Source organism: Rana temporaria, chromosome 4 (assembly GCF_905171775.1).
Source record: "Rana temporaria chromosome 4, aRanTem1.1, whole genome shotgun sequence".
Lineage (NCBI taxonomy): Eukaryota > Metazoa > Chordata > Amphibia > Anura > Ranidae > Rana > Rana temporaria.
In genome coordinates, this window is record NC_053492.1 from 344,235,723 (window position 1) to 344,258,896 (window position 23,174).

A 23,174-nucleotide genomic window follows, 5' to 3' on the forward strand; every position below is an offset into this window, starting at 1 on the left:
ACTTATCCTGAAATGTCACCGTTGATAAAATATTCAGTTTCAGTGTGGTTGAAACATTCAATTATTTACACACTTTACAATCAAGTTATTCAAAACTAGAAATCATATTGGGAAGACAACTAATTACGACAGCATTTATCCCATAATTACAAAGTACTAAAAATACTTAGCAATTGTAATCAATGGAATGGATATCACGTGAAAGCTGATCAAATGGCTTCAGTCCTTGGGAAATTTTAACCACTTCAGCCCTGAGCCTCTTTTTGAGACTTGTTTAAAGTTAAAATATATTTATTATTTTTACTGGAAAATTACTTAGACGCCCAAACAGACACCCTAGAGTATAAAATGGTGGCCATTGCAATACTTTATATCACACTGTATTTAAGCAGTGGTCTTACAAGCGCAATTTTTTGGAAAAATAAAACAGTAAAGTTAGCCAATTTGTTGTCTATATTCTGAAAGATAATGTTACGTCGAGTAAATTTATACCCAACATGTTACGCTTCAAAATTGCGCCTGCTCGTGGAATGGTAACAAACTCTGGCCCTTAAAAATCTCCATTGGCAACGTTTAAAAATGTCTACAAGTTATCAGTTCTAGATGGGCTAGAATCATTGCTCATGCCCCAACGATCGCGTTGATACCTCACATGTGTGGCTTCAACACTGTTTCTATATGTGGGCGCAACTTATGTATGTGTTGACGTCTGTACGCAAGCTCGGCGGGACAGGGCACTATATATATATATATATATATATATATATATATATATATATATATCTCTTTTTTTTTTTTTTTTTACTTTTACACTGTCCTTTAAAAAAAGGGGGCGTGGCTTAACAGCTTATGAAAGGACCAACTCCACCAAAGGCCTTGCTGACAGCCACAGCCAAGATGGAGCCGGTCCACACCGCACGGCTAAGGAACAGTACAAGGAGGCTGCACAAAAGCTCCCGTTTGGTGGAAAGTCGTACAAATACGCCATGGCTGGGTCACCTGCTGTGGGGGAAACTTCTGGGGGCATTTGAGAGGCAGATGACACAGTCCCCTTGGAGGATGCCGACGGATTATCTCCAGAATGGAACACAGTGAGCACCCCTAAAGACACTGCCACTAGGCCTCAGCATGGCTCCCCCAGTGAGGTTAATACAGAACCCACTTTGAGGGACATATTCACTGCTGTGACTTCTTGCAATCTGTCCATAACAGCCCTGTCGGATGAGATTAAAGAGGTGAAGGCTGAAATTTCATACGTGCGCCATGACATGCAAAAACAGAGAGAGGACCTCTGCCCTAAAAGGCAGAGTGAGTACAGTGGAAGATGACATGGTTCCTATACAGAGAGACCTGAATTATAATTGTCACATCACTGAACATGCTGCACGACTTGATGAAATGGAAAATCGCATGAGGCGCAATAACGTTCGTGCCCTGGGCATTCCTGAGCGGGCCGAGGGTAAAAACCCTGTGGACTTTATAGAGCAATGGCTCATTTCCACCTTTGGCAAAGATGCCTTTTCACCACTTTTTGCTGTTGAAAGGGCTCACAGAGTGCCCTCCCCTCCTTCTACCACCAGGTGACCATCCCAGGGCCTTTCTGTTTAAGCTCCTCAATTATAAAGACATGGATGCGATTCTCACTAAGGCCAGGGCCATGTCTGGAAAAATGGCGAATGACAACTCCAAAATATCACTGTTTCCTGATTTCTCGGCTGAATTGCAAAAGAGACGCGCTACATTCAATGATGTTAAGAAAGGCTCAGGGAGCTTAATTTACAATATGCAATGCTATACTCGTCTCGTCTCCGAGTAACTGCCCTGGGAGAGGCCCACTTATTTGATCGTCCCGATTCGGCTGCACAATGGTTGGATCGAGAGGATAGAGCACTTAAAGCTGCCAGACAGCAACATCCAGCACAAGAATGAAGATGTGTCACTTTTCCTAACAGACGGAGTTATTACCCATTTGGCTAGGCGGATGAGGAGAACGCGATTACTTCTTACCCATGCTGACTGCACATGTGAAACACCGCCTACCATCCAGAATTTACTTCTGCGGGAGTTTCCGATGCTTTCTCCCCCTGGGTGGCTTGTCTGGGGGAATTTCACACCTTAGCACCAGTGGCTGGGAGCCCGGTTGGCTCTGAAACAGACAATACTGATGTTTTACTTTTTTTGTTGTTGTTTGTTTTTTATTTTTTCTCGTTAATTCTCAGACTATGTTGTGATTTTGGCTCCCGCTCGGGCCCCTCTGATCTTCCGGCAAGGTCCCCTACCTGTACAGATGTCAACGGACTGTTCAGAGGTATCTAAAGTGTCATTGACACCAGAACTGATCCACATGCCTTATTAATGTCAATTGCATCTCAAATAACGCTTTTTTTCTACAGAGGGTCCAGGTGTGGCCCTTCTTTTATATTTGATGTACCCAAATGGCTGCAAATGTTATAATTTTGTCCTGGAATGTCAGGGGGTTGAGCAATCATGTGAAAAGATTAGCAGTCCTGTGACACCTCAAATCAACGAGGGGGGGGTAGTGTGTTGGCAGGAGACTCACTTCCCACCGGATGGAACTCCTAGCTTTAGCCCCCGGGTGTATGATCATCAATTCCACTCTACGTACTCTGCTTATGCTAGAGGGGGTGAGTGTTCTGATCCGTCAAGATACCCAGTTCCATTGTTCTCAAAAGATCATCGACCTGGGGGGGGATATGTCTTTTTACTATGTACTATATCTAATATGGTGTGTATTGTGGCTGGACTGTATATACCGCCCCCCTACTCAGCCGAGATCCTCAGGCACTTGGCGAGCTTTATGGCACGATTTCCAAATGTCCCACTGCTAGCTGTGGGCGATTTTAACAATTACATAAACCATAACTGGGACAAAGTGCCAGTCCCCACCAATATATCCACTCGTAATGGAGGGCTTAGTTCTTTTGAAACCCGGTAAGGAGGCTATGTCACCAGACTCTTACAGACCCATCTCCTTGCTTAAGGCCAATGTCAAACTTTTGGCATGGGTGCTGGCGACGAGACTGTCACAAGTAATCCAAAAACTGGTCCACAAAGACCAGTCTGGATTCATACCCACTAGATCCACAGCCCACAACATTAGGCAACTTTTTTTTTGAATATAAAGCTCCTGGTTGATAACCCTGGGAACCAGGCAAATTTTCTCACTGGACGCAGCTAAGGTCTTCGACAGCGTTGAGTGGCCTTACCTGTGGAAGGTCTTGGAGCATATGGGTCTGGGTGCCAAACTTATTAGCTGGGTCAAATTACTGTATGCCCAACCCTCAGCTAGAATTAGGATTAATGGGGAGTTATCAGAGCCATTACCGCTGTTTAGAGGCACCAGACAGGGGTGTCCACTTTCACCCCTTTTGTTTGGCCCTGGAGCCACTCGCAGCGCGAATAAGGGGGGATAGTGAGATTGTGGGGTTCCAGCGTGGGGAACGGGAACGGATGTAATATCATATGTTGATGACACCCTGCTGTACCCAGGTGACACACAGGGCTCTTTGGTTACAGTTATAAATCTCATTAAAGCCTTTGGTGCACTGTCTGGCTTTCTCCATTAACTGGAATAAGTCAGTACTGATGCCCTTGGACCCTCTGACAGTCCATTTACCTGACTGTGCATCGATGGTACAGATAGTCTCCTCTTTTCGTTATCTGGGTGTACAGGTGTCCCCGGATGTCTCCCAATATATACCTCCTAATCTTGTCCCCCTACTGGCTAAATTTCAGGACAAATGCAGTGCCTGGTGTAAGTTGCCTTTATCAGTGGTGGGGAGAGTGAACCTTATAAAGATGGTATGGGCGCCACAATTATTATATATTTGCCATAATTCACCGGTTTGGGTTCCCCGTCACTGGTTCGATAGAATAGACTCCCAATTTAGGGAATTGATTTGGCGCAAAAAAACAGCTAGGATTAGGCGCTCTACTTTACAATATAACAAGGATGAGGGGGGATTGGCAGTCCCCCATGCCAGAGCTTATTTCCTTGCCTCCCAGCTACAACAGCTGGGCGGTTGGGGATTGGTGGACACCTTGGACCCTATACACAGACTCCTGGCCACTCCAATGGACGATGCCACGGCATTGTCAGGATTGGAGGCTGGCTATACACACTTAGATAGAGGACTCCCATCCATAATTCTACTGAAAACACTGTGGAACAACATCAAACGATTACTGGGTGTTAGGGGTTTCCTGACACTTACTCCTATCTGGCGAAATATGCATTATAGAGAATTGCTTAAACTCAGTGGATTTAGAAATTGGGAAGCTGAAGGGCTCAAATACATGTCACAATTGTACAATGGTCATGTCCTCAAATCCTTTTTGGAAATCCAAGCAGAATTTGATATACCACGCACTAACTTTTTTAAGTATTTGCAACTGCGTCATGCACTGCAGATACAATCTAGACTGACACCACTTAGGCTAACTGATCATTCCATAATACAGGGGATTCTGATGGAAAGTGACAAAAAAGGCATGATTTCTAGAGGCTACAATATTATTCTTGTAGATGTAGATGTAAATGGGAGGAGGATGTGGGATCAATGGATGGGGAGAAATGGAATCTGTGTCTAGCCTCCACCCCCATGGTGTCGGTATCAGCCTCTCAGAGACTGTCACACCTCTACCTGCTGCACAGGGCTTACAGAACCCCAGCCAGACTTCACAGCTGGGGACTTTGAGATACCCCTCTCTGTCCAAAATGCATGAGGGATCACGGAGACCTCATCAGATACTGGACTTGATTTCTCAGGTGTTTGCCCTTGTCATACCGAGAACTCCGGTAGTGTGCCTATTGGGAGCCCTGGATGAGGATCTATTAACCCTGTCCACTCACACAGCAATAATCCAGTTACTTTATGTGGCAAGAAGATTGATAGCGCAGCTCTGGATTACCCCCAGGGTTCCCACGAGGCAACAGTGGATTGACCAGGTGAACAAACTGTTGATAAGGGAGAAACTGACATAACAGCACATAAATGCACCCCGTAAATTCCATACAATGTGGCAGGCCTGGTTAGATATCCCAGGGTTGGCACCCCATCAGTTGATCAAGGACAGATTACTACAAGGGCTAAGAGTCGAGTTAAACTGGTGGAGAGTCTGATAGAAATGATAAAACTGGTAGTTGTATAGCTCCTGCAGTGAGATAGGTGATCGTAGTGGGCCGGGCGACTTGATTGGATATTACACGTTCCCAGGGCTCTGGGACCGGGTATTGATTACAGTTATAATTCATATATGTTTCTAGTTTTCCTTTGTGTTCTTGTTTTTTTTTTGTTTTTTTCATAAACTAGGGCTATTGGTTAATGTTCCTTGCAGAGGTTTAAGGATAGTGGAGGATCGAGAAGAAAAAGGGAAAAACAATGTTTTACTACCTGTTTTCAAATGATTTGATGTGCCGACTTGTGTACATTCTGATATTCATATACTGTGAAACTTTTATATACTACTGACCTGGTGCAGGTCTGTGTAAAATACTGGTCTGTTTTCTTAAACATTCGTTTGTACACAGTGTATGTGATATTATGCAAAACCAAATAAAACTTTTTTTCTGATTTAAAAAAAAAAAAAAAAAAAAAAAGTTTGGGTCACGTTTATTCCTATAACAAGGAATGTAATTATCCCTTGTAATAGAAAAAAAAAAAAAAAACATGACATGACCTCTTAAATGTGAGATCTGTGGTCAAAAAGACCTCAGATCTCACATTTAGACTTAAAACTTAAAAATAAGATAAAATAAAATTTCCCCTTAAACCACTTAAGCCCCGGACCTTTAGGCAGCTAAATGCCCAGGCCAGGTTTTGCGATTCGGCACTGCGTCGCTTTAACAGACAATTGCGCGGTTGTGCGACGTGGCTCCCAAACAAAATTGGCGTCCTTTTTTCCCCACAAATAGAGCTTTCTTTTGGTGGTATTTGATCACCTCTGCGGTTTTTATTTTTTGCGCTATAAACAAAAATAGAGCGACATTTTTGAAAAAAATTCAATATTTTTTACTTTTTGCTATAATAAATATCCCCCACAAACATATAAAACATTTTTTTTCCCTCAGTTTAGGACGATACGTATTCTTCTACCTATTTTTGTTAAAAAAAAACGCAATAGGCGTTTATCGATTGGTTTGCGCAAAATTTATAGCGTTTACAAAATAGGGGATAGTTTTATTGCATTTTTATTATTTTTTTTTTTACTATTAATGGCGGCGATCAGCGATTTTTTTCATGACTGCGACATTATGGCGGACACTTCGGGCAATTTTGACACATTTTTGGGACCATTGTCATTTTCACAGCAAAAAATGCATTTAAATTGCATTGTTTATTGTGAAAATGACAGTTGCAGTTTGGGAGTTAACCACAGGGGGCGCTGTAGGAGTTAGTGTTCACTTAGTGTGTGTTTACAACTGTAGGGGGGTGTGGCTGTAGGACTGACGTCATCGATCGAGTCTCCCTATATAAGGCATCACTCGATCGATGCAGCGCCATAGTGAAGCACGGGGAAGTCGTGTTTACATACGGCTCTCCCCGTTCTTCAGCTCCGGGGAGCGATCGCGACGGAGCGGCTATAAACGAATAGCCGCGCCGTCGTCCCGGATCGCTCCCCGCGGGAATCTGACCGCCGCATGTAGCGGGGGGGTCCCGATCGGACCCCCCACCCGCTAGAAGGCAAGGACGTACATGTACGCCCATTTGCCTGTATGTGCCATTCTGTGGACGTACATATACATGCGGCGGTCGGGAAGTGGTTAAGACCATTGGGCACAAGTGACATTTGATGTTGCTTCCGCCATCTAAGGTTATGGAGCTGTTGCCTTATGGTTTTATGTCCATTAACAGCGGTATATAAAATTGCAATTTGATATATATATATTTCAGGTAGAAAGAAATGTATAGTATTGAGTGCTGTGTATTTCTTACAGTAATTAGCTACAACTTCAAAGGGTGGCCTTTTGTTTTCCTGTTTACATCGCACATGGGCTATAAACAAAAGCCTGCTGTGACTCATCCAATCAGGCTGTGCCCAATATACATTTACTAGGTACAGTGACCAATTAGGGAGAATTATATTAGCCACCTTACAGAAAGGAGGGGGGATATATAATGCTTTGTAGGCAAGCTAGGGTCTCTTCAGAATTGGGAACAGAAAGCAGCCACCATGGGCTGACCTGAAGTTACCAGGTAATCTAACTCGATACTTGTATCTTATATTGTATTGTAGATATGGGCGTTGTGGGTAATTTGTAAATACCATGTAAGCCAGGGGACCTACACTGTACATTGTGTTGTAAATACTGTCTGGTGTGTAATTTATATATGTTATGTAACCCTATCAATAAATGTCTATTGCTGATGGAACTACCTCTTTTGTACAAGATCTCTCAGAGCTAGATATGTGTATGTCCATACGACTACAATGATTGAGGTGTATGCACATAATCACATGACTAGTCAACAGAGCCTAGTGGGGGCCATCTTTCCCTCACCCGTCTAATCCACCCCAGAGACCACTTTTAGCTTAAAGAGAACTGCACACCATTTCTGAAAATACCGGGTTATGGCAGCTAGCTGCTGCCATTACTCCATTTTTTTAAGTCAAAATACCAAGTACAGGTAAGGCCATTTGTGTGAAGTGGTTAAGGTTGCTTCAACATTTTTATAAAACAATTCTGTTCCTTTGAGTCCACCTCACCATAACTTGTCTATTCTTATTTTCTTTAAGGTGTTGAACATAACATTGAAGACACAAAATCTACACCCAAATTTGATTTATTTTTACGACTAAAAACTTTGCTGGGTTCTATTGCTTCTGACTCCAAAGGGGAAAATTCCCCCTGATTTCCAGTTACATAAACTTCCACTGAAATCCATTTTTTTTAAACCTACATTACTATTAAATATTTCAAAGACATGCTGGTAAGTAAATTGGATCTTGTCCAAATTGGCCCAGTATATATATATATGTGTGTGTGTACGACTGTGTCCCAAGCTTGTTGAGATCCTACGGGTTAAAATGACCGCACCAGCCAAGCAGACACTGGCTGCAAAAAGCGCCTAGAGGCGATTCAGTTCACATATGTAGTGCTATACAAGTCACTCATTCATACATTCATTTAAAGCGGAGGTTCACCCTCAAAATGAACTTTCCAGCATCCTTAAAGCAGAGGTTCACCCAAAAATCCACTTTTTGACATTAGCTGTAGCATACTGCTAACATCTGCAGTATGCTCTTTTTTGTTTTTTTTTTACTTGTACTTATCGTTATATGAGCCCTTGTTTTCCGTCTCCGAGCGGGGAATCCTGCGGGGAATGGGCGTTTCAAAGCGAAGAGGAGTTGATTGACGGCTGCTAAGGCGCGTCTTGGCCTCTGTTTAATCTTCAACTGCCATGATGCTGCACATGTGATCAGTTATGACACCAACCATTGGATGGTTTGACAGTTTGGTTGAGAGCACAACCAATGTGACAGTTAGCATTCCCGGCATGCCAGGAATGTAACTGCTTTTTCAAACTGTTAAATTGATGGGTTTACTTCCGCTTTAAGGATGCTGGAAAGTTCATTTTGAGGGTGAACCTCCGCTTTAAAGCGGAAGTAAACCCATCAATTTAACAGTTTGAAAAAGCAGTTACATTCCTGGCATGCCGATGCTAACTGTCACATTGGTTGTGCTCTCAACCAAACTGTCAAACCATCCAATGGCTGGTGTCATAACTGATCACATGTGCAGCATCATTGCAGTTGAAGTTTAAACAGAGGCCAAGACGTGCCTTAGCAGCCGTCAATCAACTCCTCTTCGCTTAGAAACGCCCATTCCCCGCAGGATTCCCTGCTCGGAGCCGGAAAACAAGGGCTCATATAACGATAATTACAAGTAAAAAAAAAAAAAAAACAGCATACTGCAGATGTTAGCAGTATGCTACAGCTAATGTCAAAAAGTGGATTTTTGGGTGAACCTTTTAAATGTATTTAAAAAAAAAACTAGTCTCCAGTGTCGTCTGCCACAAAAGCTCTGTTAGGTTATTGGCTCTCTTCCGAGTTTAATGCCAGTGTCTATGAGCCCTGGCTTTCATGGATATATCCGGTGGGAGTGTAACCACATCAGCCTGGGTTCACAGTACAGTACTGCACAGAGTAACACTAGCACCTGTGCAATGATGAAGATTGCTCTCAGAAGACCCAAAGTTGTCGTTTGACCAGCCAGAAGACCCCAGGAAAGTAGTATGAATGCATGTTTGTATGTATGTATAAAAGCAATAAAAAAAATGCAGGGAGGGTGTTTCTAAAAGAAAAAAAAAAACTGGAGTTATAAAAACCTGAAGTTCTGCTTTTAATATGAAATTGTTAAAATCTCTACCATAATTTTGTTGTTGCGTGTCTGTTTTGTAGAGATTTTTTCTAATTTCCTGGATATGGGGAAAGAAGGTGACAATTTTCCAACAGTTTGAAAGTAGCAATGCAATTCCCAAATACCCAATTGTTTATGGAGTACAGTATGCATTTATTAATAGCACGTAGGGATGAGCCGAACACCCCCCTGTTTGGTTCGCACCAAAACCTGCGTACACACCAAATGTTTGTGTGAACTTTAGAACCCTATTAAAGTCTATGGGACTCGAACATTTGAAATCTAAAGTGCTAATTCTAAAGGATAATATGCAAGTTATTGTCCTAAAAAGTGTTTGGGGACCTGGGTCCTGCCCCAGGGGACAAGTATCAATACAAAAAATAGTTTTAAAAAGGCAGTTTGTTTCTGGAGCAGTGATTTTAATAATGCTTGGAGTGAAAAGTGAAAAATTCATTTAAATTGTGTACCTGGGGGGGGGGGGTGTGTAAAGTAAGAATGTGAAATAGCGCATGTTTCCCGCACTTAGAACTGTCACTGCACAAAGTGTAATTTCTGAAAGAAAAAAATGTATTTAAAACCGTACTCGCGGCTATAATGAATTGTCGACTCCCCGCAATTCAGAGAGAATTCATTCATAAAAAAATGTGGGGTCCCCACAAATTTAATTACTAGGCCCTTTAGGTCTGGTATGGATATTAAGGGGAACCCGGCCGTCAATTTAAAAAAAGATGACGTGGGGTTCCCCCCAAATATCCATTCCAGACCCTTCAGGTCTGGTGTGGATTTTAAGGGAAACTCCACCCCATTTTTTTTTAAATGTCGTGGAGTTCCCCCAAAAATCCACACCAGACCCCTTATCTGAGCAAGTAACCTGGCAGGCCGCAGAAAAGAGGGGGGGACAGAGTGCCCCCCTCCTCTCCTGAACCGTACCAGGCCACATGCCCTCAACATGGGGAGGATGTCCCAATGTTGATGGGGACAAGGGCCTCATCCCCACAACCCTGGCCGGTGGTTGTGGGGGTCTGCGGGGGGCTTATCAGAATATGGAAGACCCCGTTAACAAAGGGGACCCCCAGATCCTGCCCCCCCTATGTGAATTGGTAATGGGGTACATTGTACCCCTACCATTTCACAAAGGAAGTGTAAATAGTTGTAAAAAACACACACACACACACACACAAACACCAGAGAAAAAAGTCCTTTATTAATAAAAAAAATAAAATAAAAAATCCAGCGGTGGTAATCCACTCTCGGTCCGGCTCCCCGCTCCAACATTGTCGGTATCCAGCGACGGGTGATCTCCTCTCCGGTCCAGCGATAAGATCGTCCGGGATCCAGATCGCAGCATCGCCGGTCGCCTGTCTCCACCGGAGACAGCCCGGCGAATGACGCTGCTGAAGCTGTGACATTTCTTTTATTGGCGAGGCGGGGCCACCCATCACGTGACCCTGTCCCCCTCTGACGCACCCTCTGTTATGCCACTGGGGAAGCCTGGCTTCCCCCTTGCGACAGAGGGGGCAGGGTCACATGACGGGTGACCCCGCCTCACCTATAAAAACAATGTTACAGCTTCAGCAGCGTTATTCGCCGGGCTGTCTCCGGTGGAGGGAGGCGGCCGGCAATGCTGTGCTCTCGATCCTGGATGATCTTCTCATCGCTGGACCGGAGAGGAGATCACCCGTCGCTGGATACCGACAACGTTGGAATGGGGAGCCGGACCGAGAGTGGATTACCACCGCTGTATTTTTTTTAATTAATAAAGGACTTTTTTCCACGGTGTGTGTGTGTGTGTGTTTTACAACAATTTATACTTTGTTCAGGAAATGGTAGGGGTACAATGTACCCCATAACCGATTCACATAGAGGGGGCAGGATCCGGGGTCCCCTTTGTTAAAGGGGTCTTCCAGATTCTGATAAGCCCCCCGCCCGCAGACCCCCACAACCACTGGGCAAGGGTTGTGGGGATGAGGCCCTTGTCCCTATCAACACGGGGACATCCTCCCCATGTTGAGGGCATGTGGCCTGGTACGCTTCAGGAGAGGGGGGGGCGCACTCTGTCCCCCACTCTTTTCTGCGGCCGGACAGGTTACGTGCTCGGATAAGGGGTCTGGTGTGGATGTTTTTTTTTTTTTTTTATTAATGAAATCCCCCTGAATTGCTGGGAGCCGACAATTCATTATAGCCGCAAGTTCGGTTTTAAATGACTTTATTTCTTTCAGAAATGACACTTTGTGCAGTGACAGTTCTAAGTACGGGAAACATGCGCTATTTCACATGCTTACTTTACAACCCCCTAAGTACGAAATTTAAAGGAATATTTCACTTTTATTGTTTCACTCTAAGCATTATTAAATTCACTGCTCCCGAAAAAACAGTAGTTTTTAAACCATTTTTTTGCATTGATATATGTCCCCTGGGGCAGGACCCTGGTCCCCAAACACTTTTTAGGACAATAACTTGCATATTATCCTTTAAAATTAGCACTTTAGATGTCTCCCATAGACTTCAACGCGAACACCCCAATTGTTTGTTGTTCGCCGAACAGGCAATGTTCGAGTCGAACATGAGTTGGACCCGAACTCGAAGCTCATCCCTAAGGCTCCATTCACACCTGAGCATAGGTTGTTCGGTCGTTTTTTCCAGCGTTTGCTTATTTGCGCGTTTGCATACAGCGTCGTCCGACGTTTTTGTACTTCGATGTTTTTTATTTTAGCCAATAGGAAAAATGATAATCTTTTCATTACTTGTTGCTATGTTGGTAGATTTTTTTATCTTCTGCCTGGGTGAAATGTTCTATTGATTAAAGCGACAAAACGCTCGTAGCAAACGCTCGTTGTCGCGCTAGTCGCTTGAATCGAGCGTTTCCATTACTTTCTATGGGGAATAGAAACGCTCAAAAACGCCCAAACCGCCTGATTCGCGCGACAAAAAAGGGTCCGGAACTTGTTTGAGCTTCAGGCGTTCGGCGTCAGGCGCTTTGGAGGGGAAATGTGAACCATCTCCATAGGGAATAATGTATTTTTTCCCCTCTAGCGTTTTTGAGCGTCGCGCTTCAGGCGACAAAATGCTCAGGTGTGAATTGGGGCCTAATAGCAAGCATTTCATATAGTTTTTTCAGTGTAAAATAACTACACACTTTCATGGAAATTATTATTGCAGGTTTTTTTCTTCTAAATCAGTCCTAACCTATAAGGCTGCCCATACACTTTGCAAAATCCGCCAACCCTGCTATGCTACATTCAACACATTTTGATTGTCCAATCAACTTTTGGTAGGTCTCATGGAAAATACAGCCAATGTTCGGCCATTTGGACAGCTGCCAGGGCCAACTGTCAAAATATAATAGTGACAGAAGATTCATTTATATGCACTGTATAGCATGATGGGAAAATGTGTTTGCCGGGTGAAAAACGCTAACCCATATCTGAAGTGAAGTCCAGAAATGTATTAAGTGACACAAGTGTATTCAATGAAGGGTATGAACAGGAAACAATAAACTTGCTAATTACAGTAAAGCTTACTGAGAGGTCCACAGAGGATCATATTGCCTTGAAGTAATTCTCAATACATTTTTTGCATTTGTTGAACATCCACTCTAAGTCAGGGCAGTGTAGCTGAAATTTATTTAGTATATGTGTATGGTTTGAGCTCAATGTATTATAGTTATTATGATTATTTTATTTATTTGTTTTTATAGCTGGAAGGGAGGTATTAACTGTAGGATTTGGATATGCAAATGTTAAAAGTGTGGCTGCAACTTGGAGAGTGTAGCGCTGAGCAGTAAATAAATGTAGGTCAATGTCCTTAAAGGGACAGTCCACGTTGTAAAGAAAATTACAGAATAGATAGAGGGTGGAGGCTCCTTAGGAATTAATTAAAAAATTTGAAGAAAAGGCCCGCCATGGTGATATTCTCTGAATTATTGCCTTTGCCATGTGCAACACAGATAACATGGGGAGATTGGAGAACTGAATGCATGGCTAATGACCTGGAGTAAGGAGGAGGGATTTGGGTTTCAAGAGCATTGGGCTAACTTTTCATTGGGGTACAACCTATTTGCTAAAGCTGGTTTACACCTAAATGGAAGGGGGTCTGCTGTACCGGGGTCAAGGTTTATGGGAAGGCTGGATGAGTATTTGAACTAGGATTGAGGGGGAGGGAAAAATAGATTACATTCAGAATTCATTGACAAGTGCATTATACCAGCAGTAATAACTGCATGCCACACATATGTACTCATAGGAGCAGAGGTTTATGTGCTGATAGTGTGCTTCCAACACAGAGGGCGAGCTGTCAATGACAGCTTGTGGTCTCTAGTAATGATTGGGAGCTGACAAGATCAGCTCCTGTTCATGTGACCACTGACAGCCAATCGCAGTGATTAAGTGGTCAGGCAAACCTTCCAGTCCCCAGGGAGTAATATCCTAGATAAAGGGATGCTGGAGCTGGGCAGGAGACCTATCATGAAACAAGAAAAGCTGCTCCAGGTGAGTGAGTCTCTGGTTAATCCCCACACACACTAGCCAGGTGCTAGCCCTTCCGGAATTATTTCTAAACATTACACAGCATGTGAATAAATAATTCCAGATGGCTGCAATGTTTCGCGCAAATATCAGCACATAAGCGCTGATATGTGTGCGAAACGTGTCTACCTCTTTGTCCCCTGCTCCATCTGTCAACCACTTGTCATATGAAGCTTCAATAAAAGGATTTTTGGAAGTGCAGCCATCCGGAATTATTTCTTTACAGGAGACCTATCTACTTTGGACGAAAAAAATTGTTGCAGCTTTTGATCTTGTTTGAATAATGAAAAAAGTGACCCTAACACTTAATTCAAAAGAAAATGCAGAGGAATTGTTGGAAGATCAAATCAAATAAATGAATAGCCCCATTATCAGAAATCATTAAATCACATTTGATGCATTTTTCCCTGCTTCTTTTCTCCAGTGTTATGTATATTGTTCTACCTTATTGATGTGCAGCTTGAATGTATACTGTAATACTTGCTTAAAGCCACCCAACTTGTAAAAATAATTATAGCCATTACAAAATAGTTGTAGGCATCATTTTGCCTTATTAATCTACCCCCCCCCCCTCCCCAGTGTTTACTTACTTTTTTTAGCTTACTTTTGCTTCCCTGCTTCATATCTGAAACCAGCACCATGTTAACTGTTGTCATTCTCAACTGTACTGCCTGATGCTTTCGCCCCTTTCTGTCTGTGCATTTATTAGCCAAGCTTCTGTATTCTCTGCTTGTCCCGTGATTGGATAAAGTCTTGCGGGATTGCAATGCAATGCCAATGAGACTAGCATAGTGGGCAAGGCCACTATGGTAAGGCCAAACGGCACACAAAGCATGCCGTGAAGATGAGGTGTCCTTCATGTAACTTTTAATTTGGCTAAGCAGCCTTCTGTGTAAAGCATTTTGCTGACTAATGAAACAGTTTGCCTCTAGTTCATTTTGTTGTTCCCCTATATAAAGGATGTAAAGAAGAAATCCACTTACCATTAACACACTCAAAGACATCACAGCACTTTCCAGGTGAGCCATTGCCTCGTGAGACAATCCGAGGGATTGACCCAGCTTCACACACTGGGAAACTGCAAAGGCCAGAAAGACACTCGCATCTGTAGAGAAGCAAAATGTGTAGAATGTGTCAGCGCTACCAACGGCTTTGTTCCTTGAAATGATAATTAACTATCAATAAAATGCATTGGGGAACATGAGCATGCATTACATAATGACAGTAGTCTTTTGGAGATTTTACATCATCAGTCAGTACAACGAATCAGTAGGCTATGGCATGACAAAATCAATATAATGTATTCACGTTTTCCTTGAAAAGAAACAAATACATCCATGTACCTTTAAAAAAAAATAATAATAATAAAAGCATTTAAGTGGGCATTTAAATAATAATAATAATAATAAAAAAAAAAATATATATATATATATATATATATATATATATATATATATATATATATATATATATATATATATATATATATATATAAAAGTATGTGAAATACCATGGGGATGTGGCAGCAATTGTTTCTGGGGTCCAGCATCAAATACTCTGAGTAAAATGTGTAAGCAGCAAACCTGCTGTGAGACATATATACAGTGAGATAGATAAAGGTTGCGCTATTCAATCATGTACGTATATACAAATGTAAAAATTAGATGATTAGAACAGTCCACAAGCGATGTGAAAATAAATTCTGATATCAATCTCCACCACCATAGTGATTTTAACCAACTAAGACTGGGCCTTTTTTTTTTTTCAGGCTTGTTCTTTACACGTTAAAATCATATTTATTTGCTAGAAATTATATATATATATATATATATATATATATATATATATATATATATATATATATATATATATATATATATATATATATATATATTATATATATTATATATATATATATATATATATATATATATATATATATATATATAAATATATAATAGTTGGAGGTTCTAACACCCTAGACAAAAAATGATAGTGGTTGTAATACTTTTTTGCTCCTGTCATTGGATGCAGAGAAGGCGTTCGATTGAATTCATTGGGGATACCTTAGACAGGTACTTGGGAAATTCGGATTCGAAGGCCAGATCTTAAATGCTATCCTAGCTCTATATTCCATACCCTCAGCCAGAGTGTTTTCAGCAGACATGCTTTCCCACCCGTTTAATATAACCAACGGTACGAGACAGGGATGCCCACTTTCCCCGTTGATCTTCAATCTGTTAATTGAACCCCTGGTAGAACACATTCGGCAGAATCCAAAAATAATCGGCTTTAAAATTGGTTCCCAAACTCACAAAATTAGTTTATTTGCAGACGATGTCATCCTCATGCCAACGAACCCCACATCCTCTCTGGTAAAAGCTCACAATACTCTCCAATGGTTTAGCGAAGTCTCTTACTATAAAGTAAACACCAGTAAATCTTATATTTTAGACTTAGGACTAGATGCTACCTTCAAACATCTTTTACAAAACCAATGCCCCTTCACGTGGGCGGACAGCGACATATCATACTTAGGAATCAAACTAACGAGTTCGATAAAAACTCTATAGGCATGCAACTTTAAACCCTTCCTTGCTAAGCTCCAAATTGACACGCAAAATCTAGCTAAACACAAATTATCCTGGTCAGGAAGGTTGGCAGCTTTTAAAATGTTATACTTGCCCCAAGTATTATATCTCTTTCGCACTATCCCTATACCCATACCAAAATCCTACTTTAGATCCCTCCAAACGCTACTTAACAGACTCCTATGGCAAGGGAAAAACCTTGATGCGTCAAAAACATGCTCACCAAACACAAGTTGGCAGGTGGGACAGGATCTATAGATTTTGAGGACTATCACTGGGCATTGGTGTTGACCCAGCTTCGAGACTGGTTCCGAGTGTCCCCAACCACCCTTTGGGGTCATTTGGAAACAGCCATACTTCAACATCATAACCTAAAGAGCTGGCTGCTGGGGATTCCACTAGGAATTCCTGTCTCCAAATCACTCCCCCCTACGATGGAGGCCGCCACCGCTTGGCAAAAAATGGCGAATCTAGGCAAGGCACACGACTTCACATTTTCCCTACCTCTCCCGATAGATATGCTACAACATTTTACGTCGGACCTTTTCCTCACTAATTGGAAATCTCAGGGCATAGAATGCATTGGAGACATTCTCCAAGATGGGTCTCTACTATCCTTTCCACAACTGCAGGAGAAGTTTAACCTCAAATGTACAGAACTCTTCAACTATCTTAGGGTAAAACACAGTTTTGCTCAGATGTCGAATCCGTCTTACACTATCCCGCCTAAAGTGTGGTTGTTTCTGACCACCGCTAGGCCACAAAAGCGGGGGATCTCCCTCTTTTACGATTTTTTTTAAATAAAACGAACTTTTTGCCAAGTCAAGACCACACTTCCACTGGGACACGGATCTGGGACATACCTTTTCCGAGTCACAGTGGCAAACAGCCCTCTGCTCAATATACAAGTCCACTAAAAACTCTGCCTTTTGTGAATTAATGCAAATAATATCGCTCAGGTGGTATCTAACCCCTGCGAGAATCGCAAAGTTCAGCCCCTCTACGCCAGACACTTGTTGGAAATGCAATAAGCATAGAGGCGACCTATTACATATTCTCTGAACGTGCCCACTCATCCAACCTTACTGGACGACGATGTTCCGTATCATAACGGATATCTCTCGAAAATTGATATCCTCAACACCTGCCTTGGCATTGTTAAACTTGACGATAGAGGACATCCATATTCCTTACAGAGTGGTAGTGACTAATATTCTCCTGTCAGCTAGACTATCCATTACGAGACTATGGAAAACCACACAAGTCCTGTCCATTGAACACACCCTAGATCAGGTGAACACCAAAACTATGAATTAATGTTGGCATCTAGCGAGGGTCAATACCAACAGAAGCTAGATACTTAGAAACATTGGTCTCAATGGTCCAAAGCAGAGGTGTATCTGTGAATAGGTCATGATAATCAGTACGTCATGTGGACTTACCATTGAACGTAAACACATCCTGTTCATGCCACATATACTCTAGACCAGTGGTCTCAAAGAACCGGCCCGCGGGCCATTTGCGGCCCGCGGACCAGTTATAAATGGCCCTCAGGCAGGGTGGAAGTGGGGGAACCAAAGAGTAAAAAAAAAAAAAAATTTTTTTTTTTTTTTGTGAGCTGGTGCTATCTGGTGGTGAGCCGTTGGTATAACAAGTTATATCCACCAGATGTGAGCTGGCGCCATCTGGTGGTGGCCGTTGGTATTACAAGTTAAGCATTACAAGTTAAACAGCAATTCTAATGTCATTTTACACTATTTTCACTGCCATCTTCTTCCCTCTAATTAGAACCCCCAAACATTCTATATATTTTTTATCCTAACACCCTAGAGAATAAAATGGCGATCGTTGCAATACTTTCTGTTACGCCGTATTTGCGCAGCGGTCTTACAAGCGCACTTTTTTGGGAACAAATTACACTTTTTTTCATTAAAAAATAAGACAACAGTAAAGTTATCCCCATTTTTTTTTAATATTATGAAAGATAATGTTACGCCGAGTAAATTCATACCCAACATGTCACACTTCAAAATTGCGTCCGCTTGTGGAATGCCGACAAACTTTTTTACCCTTTAAAATCTTCATAGGTGACGTTTAAAAAAATCTACAGGTTGCATGTTTTAAGTTACAGAGGAGGTCTAGTGCTAGAATTATTGCTCCCGCTCTACCAATCGCGGCGATACCTCACATGTGTGGTTTGAACACTGTTTACATATGCGGGCGCTGCTCGCGTATGTGTTCGCTTCTGCGCGCAAGCCCGTCGGGACGGGGTGCGTTTTCTGGCTCCTAACTTTTTTAGCTGGCTCCTAGATTCCAAGCAAATTTGTCAAACCCTGCCTTACACCAGTGCTGGTGGTAATAATGCGCTCGCTGACACCAGTGCTGGGGGTTAATAATGTGTTCGCTGACACCAGTACTGTTGTTTTTGAAGTTTGAAAGTTTGCATGCGGCCCCCCATGGCATATGAAAACTTGTCTTGTGGCCCTCAGGTAATTTGAGTTTGAGACCACTGCTCTAGACGATGATAGAACCTTTTGTGAATTGTACCTACTCTTGAAAAATGTATCAGTCTTATTGAGCAATTTTAAGACTGTTCTCTGTATCAGACTACGGTCATAATGCAATTGCTGACTACTTATGTTCTTCTTTCTGTACTTAATAAAACAAATTCAATAAAAACTATTGTTTAAAAACATAACTGATTACCCATTGTCCATATCCCCTACAGATTTGTATAGGATTCCCTTTTTTTTTTGTTTTCTCGTTTTTATATATAGGTAATAGATTGTTGATATATGCTTCTGCTCAGCAGAGCCATGATCAGTTCTTGTTGAACCCGCCACTTAATTTCTATTTTATGATATAACTAACTTGTATACAACCAGACTTGTATGTTTACTGCTGGATATATATATATATATATATATATATATATATATATATATATATATATATATATATATATATATATATATATATATATATATATATATATATATATATATATATATATATTGTTTGAATGACAATTGCACGTTCATGCAACACTGTAACCAAAGTATGACAGCGCTGAAAGATGAAAATTGGCCTGTGCACTAAGGGGGTAAAAGTGCCCTGTAGACAAGTAGTTTATAAAAGGACTTGCAAAAAGTGTGTATATGTGTGCATGTGATTCTTTACCATTATTTTCCTATGAGCAGTGGTACAATAGGAACAAAAAAATGTCCTTTCTCTAATTTCCTCTAGAACTGTAAAGAACTCAGAGGTAGAAGTACAGCATCACTTTTGGTTTTAGGTAATACTTTCCTTGGTCGCTGTGGCCAAGGAAGAAGCTAATGCAGTATGATTTGTGCTCCAATGGAGGGGAGGCGACACATTAAAGGTCTAAAAAAGCCCTAATGCCATATTAAAAATAACCAGGCATGAGGGACTTTGTCCCCAACTCCGGTACCATCAGGCCTTTTTTTTTTTTTCCTTTTTTTTTTTTCTCTCCTTCTCCCCCTTTTATTGATACTGATTTTCTTTGTCTAAAACTTTCCATCATAACAACTTGTGATGTCCTTAGTTCCGGTCCTGATTGACCGCTTTAACTGATCTCATTTAATGTGGAATTAAAATGTATGTTTGAATGACTTATAATATTCTGTAAATATTATTGATCCAATACATTTAACCTATTGGATATCTTGGTGAATTTTCAGATATGTATTGCTTTATTGTATGATTTCTTCTGAAATACTAATAAAATGTTTAAACAAAAAAAAAAGAATGTTATGATGGGAAAAAAAATACACTTGAAAACCACCTCATCCCCTCATTCATACAAATGTAAACACGCCCACTAGGGGTGCCTATGTACAAAGATGTTGCTTCCACTACATATGTTACATATTCCATTTTATGACTGACAATAACTCTAGGGCCATAAGTCATGCTCAACTCTAAAGGGATGACTTTCAGGGACTTTTAAAGTGTCACTGATGGCAAATTTAGGGTAACAAAGCAGGTCCTCATTTCTTGGGTGCTAGCAATTTTAAACTTTGACATGTTGGGTATTTGTTTACTCATCACAATCTCATTGTTCATATTTTACTGAAAATGCCTATATGCCGAAAAAAATGCATGGGGTCCCCCCAAAATCCATACCAGACCCTTATCCGAGCACCAGCCTGGCCCATCAGAAAAGGGGGTGGGGACGAGCGAGCACCCCCTCCTAAGCCGTACCAGGCCGCATGCCCTCAACATGGGGGGCAGGGCCCCCCACCCCAAAGCACCTTGCCCCCATGTTGATGAGGACAAGGGCCCCTTCCCGACAACCCTGGTCGTTGGTTGTCGGGTTCTGCGGGCCAGGGGCTTATCGGAATCTGGGAGTCCCCTTTAATAAGGGGGCCCCCAGACCCCCGCCTCCCACCCTATGTGAATGAGTATGGGGTATACTGTACCCCTACCCATTCACCTGGAGGAAAAAAAGTGTAAAAAAAAAACACACACTACACAGGTTTTTAAAGTAATTAGGAAGCTCCGGGGGTCTTCTACCGATTTTGGGGGTCTCTTCCGACTCTCTTCTCCTGCTCTCCGATGCTTTCCGCCAGGCTCCTCCGCTCTCTTCTTCCAGCTCTTTTACTAGCAGGGGCCCGGTCTTCTTTGTCGTCTTGTTTCCTCTTCTCTTGTCCCGATGTTGACACAACGATTTCTCCCGCTGTAATGTGTGTGCGGTACGCAACGATTTATGCATGGGGTGTGGTCACCGGGTGATGTCACCTGGTGACCCCGCCCCATAGGACGTCACAGTCCCGTGGCATGATGGGACTGCAAATTTCTATGGAGCGGGGTCACCGGGTGACGTCACCTGGTGACCACGCCCCATGGCTATATTAGTTGATGCGCACCACGCACACGCCATTACAGCCGGAGGGAGCGTCATGTGAACATTGCAATTAGAGAGGAGGGTAGAAGACAATGATGAAGACAGGGCCACCGCTAGTAAAAGAGCTGGCAGAAGATAGTGGAGTAGCCCGGCAAAAGGCAGAAAGCACCGGAGAGCAGGAGGAGAACCGGAGAGCGTAGAGAAGGCATCGGAGAGCAGGAGAAGAGTCGGAAGAGACCCCCGAAGTTACAAGAAAACCCCCAAAGTCGGAAGACGACCCCCGGGGGTGCCCAATAAATTACTTAAAAAACCTGTCTAGTGTGTTTTTTTATTGACAATCCCCCCCCCAGGTGAATGGGTACCCCATACTCATTAACATAGGGTGGGGGGCCGGGAACTGGGGGATTTCGATAAACCCCCCTGCCTGCAGACCCTGACAACCAACGGCCAGGGTTGTCGGGAAGAGGCCCTTGTCCTCATCAACATAGGGACAGGGTGCTTTGGGGTGGGGGGCTACAGGGCGCCCCCTGCCCCAAAGCACCCACCACCCCATGTTGAGGGCATGTGGCCTGGTACGGTTCAGAAGGGGGGCGCTCGATCGCCCCCCCCCTTTTCCTGACCGGCCGGGCTGCGTGCTCGGATAAGGGTCTGGTATGAAATTTGGGGGAACCAATGCTGTTTTTTTTTGTTTTTGTTTAATTGGCATGGAGTTCCCTTTAATTATTGGGGGATCAAAGTCGCGTCCCTGCTCATTGAAGTCGTACTTCAAGTCGTGGTGCAAAGTCGGATCCACAGTCGTATGACTGTCCTGTTAAAATCACGGCCGCGAATCACAGTAAAATCACGCGACTTTGAAGTTGCATAAGTGTGAAAGGGGCCCAACACTTAAATTGTCATCTACAATCATCATTGTGAGCCAAGTTCAGCCTTATATCTCAAAATGAAAAAAAATCCCTGTTTTTCCGCCTTTATTTTGCAGTATCCAGTGCCGTCACGTGACTTCAATTCTACTTCCTTCAGAGAATAAAACCAACCAGTGGGTGTTGTTCCTGAAAGCTATTGACATAACTTCCAGGGAGGGACCCTGTTCCTGTGTAGACAGTGGGAGTAAACAAGATTGGAGGAGCTGATCATGGGCTTGGTGTTCTCTCTTTGTACATCTTAATTCATGACAAAATGAGGGGGGGGGGGGTTGGTTTGGACCAGGTGCAGTGCACATATACAGTATAGCTGTGCACATGAGAAGGAAGCTTTAAGGTTGGGTGGGGGAACTGTCAGTGTAGCTGGAAGTGCTTTGGGGTCTTAGCTCACAGTCTACAATGATTATAGAACAGGCAAGCAAACTAAGGCTCTGTTTCAGTGTTCAAAACGCATGTGAGGTATTGTCGTGATCGCTAGAGCAAGAGCAGCAATGTCAACAGAAGATCTTTTCTGTAACTCAAAACTGGCAACCTGTAGACATTTTTAAAATCGCCTATGGAGAAAATAGTTTGTCACCATTCCACGAGCAGGCTCAATTTTGAAGCGTGACATGTTGGGGATCAATTCACCCAGAATAACATTCTCTTTCACACATTAAAAAAAATAAAAAAATAAGCTAACTTTAATGTTGTCTTATTGTTTAATTCTAAAAAAAAATATATAAATATAATGTTTGGGGATTCTACGAAATTTTTTAGCAAAAAAAAATAATATTTTAACTTGTAAACGGAGTCTGAAAAATAGGCCCAGTCCTTAAGTGGTTATGTATTTATGAAAGGCTGACTTTAGCTTTTTCTGCAAGGAAGACAGTGTTACACTTGGCAAATACC

General features: G+C 42.4%; 1 protein-coding gene across 2 annotated transcripts in view; it reads right to left on the reverse strand.

Annotated features, from left to right (window-relative positions):
* The window catches only part of CRIM1 (cysteine rich transmembrane BMP regulator 1), a 945,688-nt gene that overhangs the window by 516,845 nt on the left and 405,669 nt on the right, over positions 1–23,174 (reverse strand). For both annotated transcript variants that reach the window (XM_040350800.1, XM_040350799.1), the window contains exon 5: positions 14,889–15,010. In XM_040350800.1, coding sequence (XP_040206734.1) covers positions 14,889–15,010 — 122 coding nt within the window. The remainder of the gene's footprint in view (positions 1–14,888; positions 15,011–23,174) is intronic.